Source organism: Ostrinia furnacalis, unplaced genomic scaffold (assembly GCF_004193835.3).
Source record: "Ostrinia furnacalis isolate ACB-3 unplaced genomic scaffold, ASM419383v2 OfSCF5342, whole genome shotgun sequence".
Classification (NCBI taxonomy): Eukaryota; Metazoa; Arthropoda; class Insecta; order Lepidoptera; family Crambidae; genus Ostrinia; species Ostrinia furnacalis.
This window is the reverse complement of record NW_021135581.1, coordinates 1-2,436: the sequence shown is the minus strand read 5'-3', so window position 1 is coordinate 2,436 and position 2,436 is coordinate 1. Positions and strand designations below refer to the sequence as shown.

General features: G+C 51.7%; 1 protein-coding gene across 1 annotated transcript; it reads left to right on the top strand.

Annotated features, from left to right (window-relative positions):
* Window positions 1-209: 209 nt before the first annotated feature.
* LOC114360971 (netrin-3-like) lies at window positions 210-2,429 on the top strand. Its single transcript, XM_028315864.1, has 3 exons — window positions 210-218; window positions 504-598; window positions 1,673-2,429. The coding sequence occupies exons 1-3, from the start codon at window positions 210-212 to the stop codon at window positions 1,821-1,823; spliced, it is 255 nt and encodes an 84-aa protein (XP_028171665.1). The 3' UTR covers window positions 1,824-2,429.
* Window positions 2,430-2,436: the final 7 nt, after the last annotated feature.

Here is a 2,436-nt window from a genome sequence, read left to right as displayed (position 1 = left end):
ATGCCCTAAGCTCAAGATCAACAAGTAAGCTCCTCTCCCTAGCCCCCTAGTTCTCCTGTAGCCATAATGGGCAACTTTAGGGTGCAGGGGCAGCGTCGCGCGCCAGGGACCTCGCCTGCAAGTGCCCTAAGCTCAAGATCAGCAAGTAAGATCCTCGTCTATAGATGCTATTCCGTTTCTCTAGCCCTCTACTTCTCAGTCCAGACATAATGGGCAAGGTGAGTGCAAGCCGTGTAAAAGCGTGCGCCGCGCTCGCGCCTGCGTCCCAGGGACCTCGCCTGCAAGTGCCCTAAGCTCAAGATCAACAAGTAAGCTCCTCGTCTATAGATGCTATTCCGTCTCCCTAACCCGGGTACTTCTCTGTCCAGCGTGCAAGCCGTGTAAAAGCGCGTGCGCACTCGGGACCTTGCCTGCAAGTGCCTTAAGCTCAAGATCAACAAGTAAGCTCTTCTCCCTGACCCCTACATCTCCTCTAGTTATAATGAGCAAGGTGAGCGTGCAAGCCGTGTATAAGCTCACGCCTGCGTCGGGGCAGCGTCACGCTCCACGTGCGCGCCAGGGACCTCGCCTGCAAGTGCCCTAAGCTCAAGATCAACAAGTAAGCTCCTCTCCCTAGCACCCTAGTTCTCCTGTAGCCATAATGGGCAACTTTAGGGTGCAGGGGCAGCGTCGCGCGCCAGGGACCTCGCCTGCAAGTGCCCTAAGCTCAAGATCAGCAAGTAAGATCCTCGTCTATAGATGCTATTCCGTTTCTCTAGCCCTCTACTTCTCAGTCCAGACATAATGGGCAAGGTGAGTGCAAGCCGTGTAAAAGCGTGCGCCGCGCTCGCGCCTGCGTGCCAGGGACCTCGCCTGCAAGTGCCCTAAGCTCAAGATCAATAAGTAAGCTCGTCTCCCTAACCTCTACATCTCCTCTAGTTGTAATGAGCAAGGTGAGCGTGCAAGCCGTGTATAAGCGCACGCCTGCGGACCTCGCCTGCAAGTGCCCTAAGCTCAAGATCAACAAGTGAGTGGTTCTTCTATAGGAGCTTATAAGGTACCGAAGCGGGCTGCAGCTATACTTGCAGCGTATTTAACGCCGCTGCAGCCCGCTTTGGAGTTTTTAAGTCTTCCTACGCTGACGAACGTACGAATATACGTTGCGTATAGATAGACACATCAGTTCACATCCCAATATACTACGCGCTGGTAAAACTGAATGATGCCAGTGGTGCAGACTGGTTTGTGATTGACGTCAACGTAGGACAATTCAAGCCTTACTTATCGTACTTTCAACTCTTCCTATGCCCATCTGATGAAACTTTTTTCGGGTGCCAAAGGCAGTCAGCTATCACACACGGTTACCCAATTTTCACTGGTTGGGAATCATTGGTAAAGCCTGGTCGCGACTGTGCGACTGGCACCCGCAGTGAGTGTGCGAGCGCGACAGCAACATAATTACGCGCGAGCGATAAGGATGGGTAGCTTGGGGTCATTGGACAAAATTCTACGTGCTCACGGACCAGGCTTTAGCCAACTGTAGTTCCTGGCCATACAAAAATTGGAATGTTGGTGGTGAACATAAGGAACATAAGCAGGCTGCCTGAGCAACTCAAGAGATTCTTCTGAGAAACTTCATTCCCATGTAACAAGTAACGCGAGTGAAAATCTAAAATTATACCATCTCCCACAGGTCGTACCTAATCCTAGGAGTGGAAAAAGAAGGCTACGCGACGGGACTGCCGGGACTGACGGTCGGCGACCGCACGCTGCTGCTGGAGTGGCGCGACGACTGGCACCGCCGCATCCGCCGCCTGCAACGCCGCGCCATCAACTGCCACTAGGCGCCAAGGATGCCAAGTCAAGTGCCGTTAGTACAGTTACTACGGCACTCCGTTAGTTGCAGATTATTTGCCGCTAGTTACAGGTCGTTTGCTAGCTATAGCGACTGCCGCTAATCGTAGAATAACTTCAGCTAGCAGCGGAATGTCAGCTACAAGACATTAAGTGACTGCTGCTAGTAGCAGGATGTCTTGTGGCTGTAGGGTAGCTGCCGCTAGACGCGGTGCCCCTACTAGCCGTAGAATGTCTTCTTCTAGCTGTAAGATATCTGCTGTTAGTTGCAACATCTACTGCTAGCCTTAAAGTAACTGCTGCTAGCTCAAAAAAAACTGTCGCTAGTTTCAGAGTGTCTGTCACTAGCCGTAAAATGTCTGTCTCTAGCTGTAAAGTAACTGCCACTAGCAGCAAAGTAGCTGCCACTAGCGACAAAGTAACTACTGCTAGCAGCAGAGTAACCGCTACTACCAGAAGGCAACTGCCACTAAAGTAGCAGCAAAGTAGCTGCCACTAGCGGCAAAGTAACTGCCGCTAGTTACAAAGCCTCTTTTGCTGTCGCTAGTAGTAGAGTGTTTGCTCCGTAAAATAATAGCTGCTAATGGCAGGGAGTCTGCTGCT

Bases quoted from the DNA above. Each gene is read 5' to 3' on its own strand.
- LOC114360971 (XM_028315864.1), top strand. The intron at 599-1,672 runs GTAAGCTCCTCT...CATCTCCCACAG, and splicing joins CCTAAGCTCAAGATCAACAA to GTCGTACCTAATCCTAGGAG.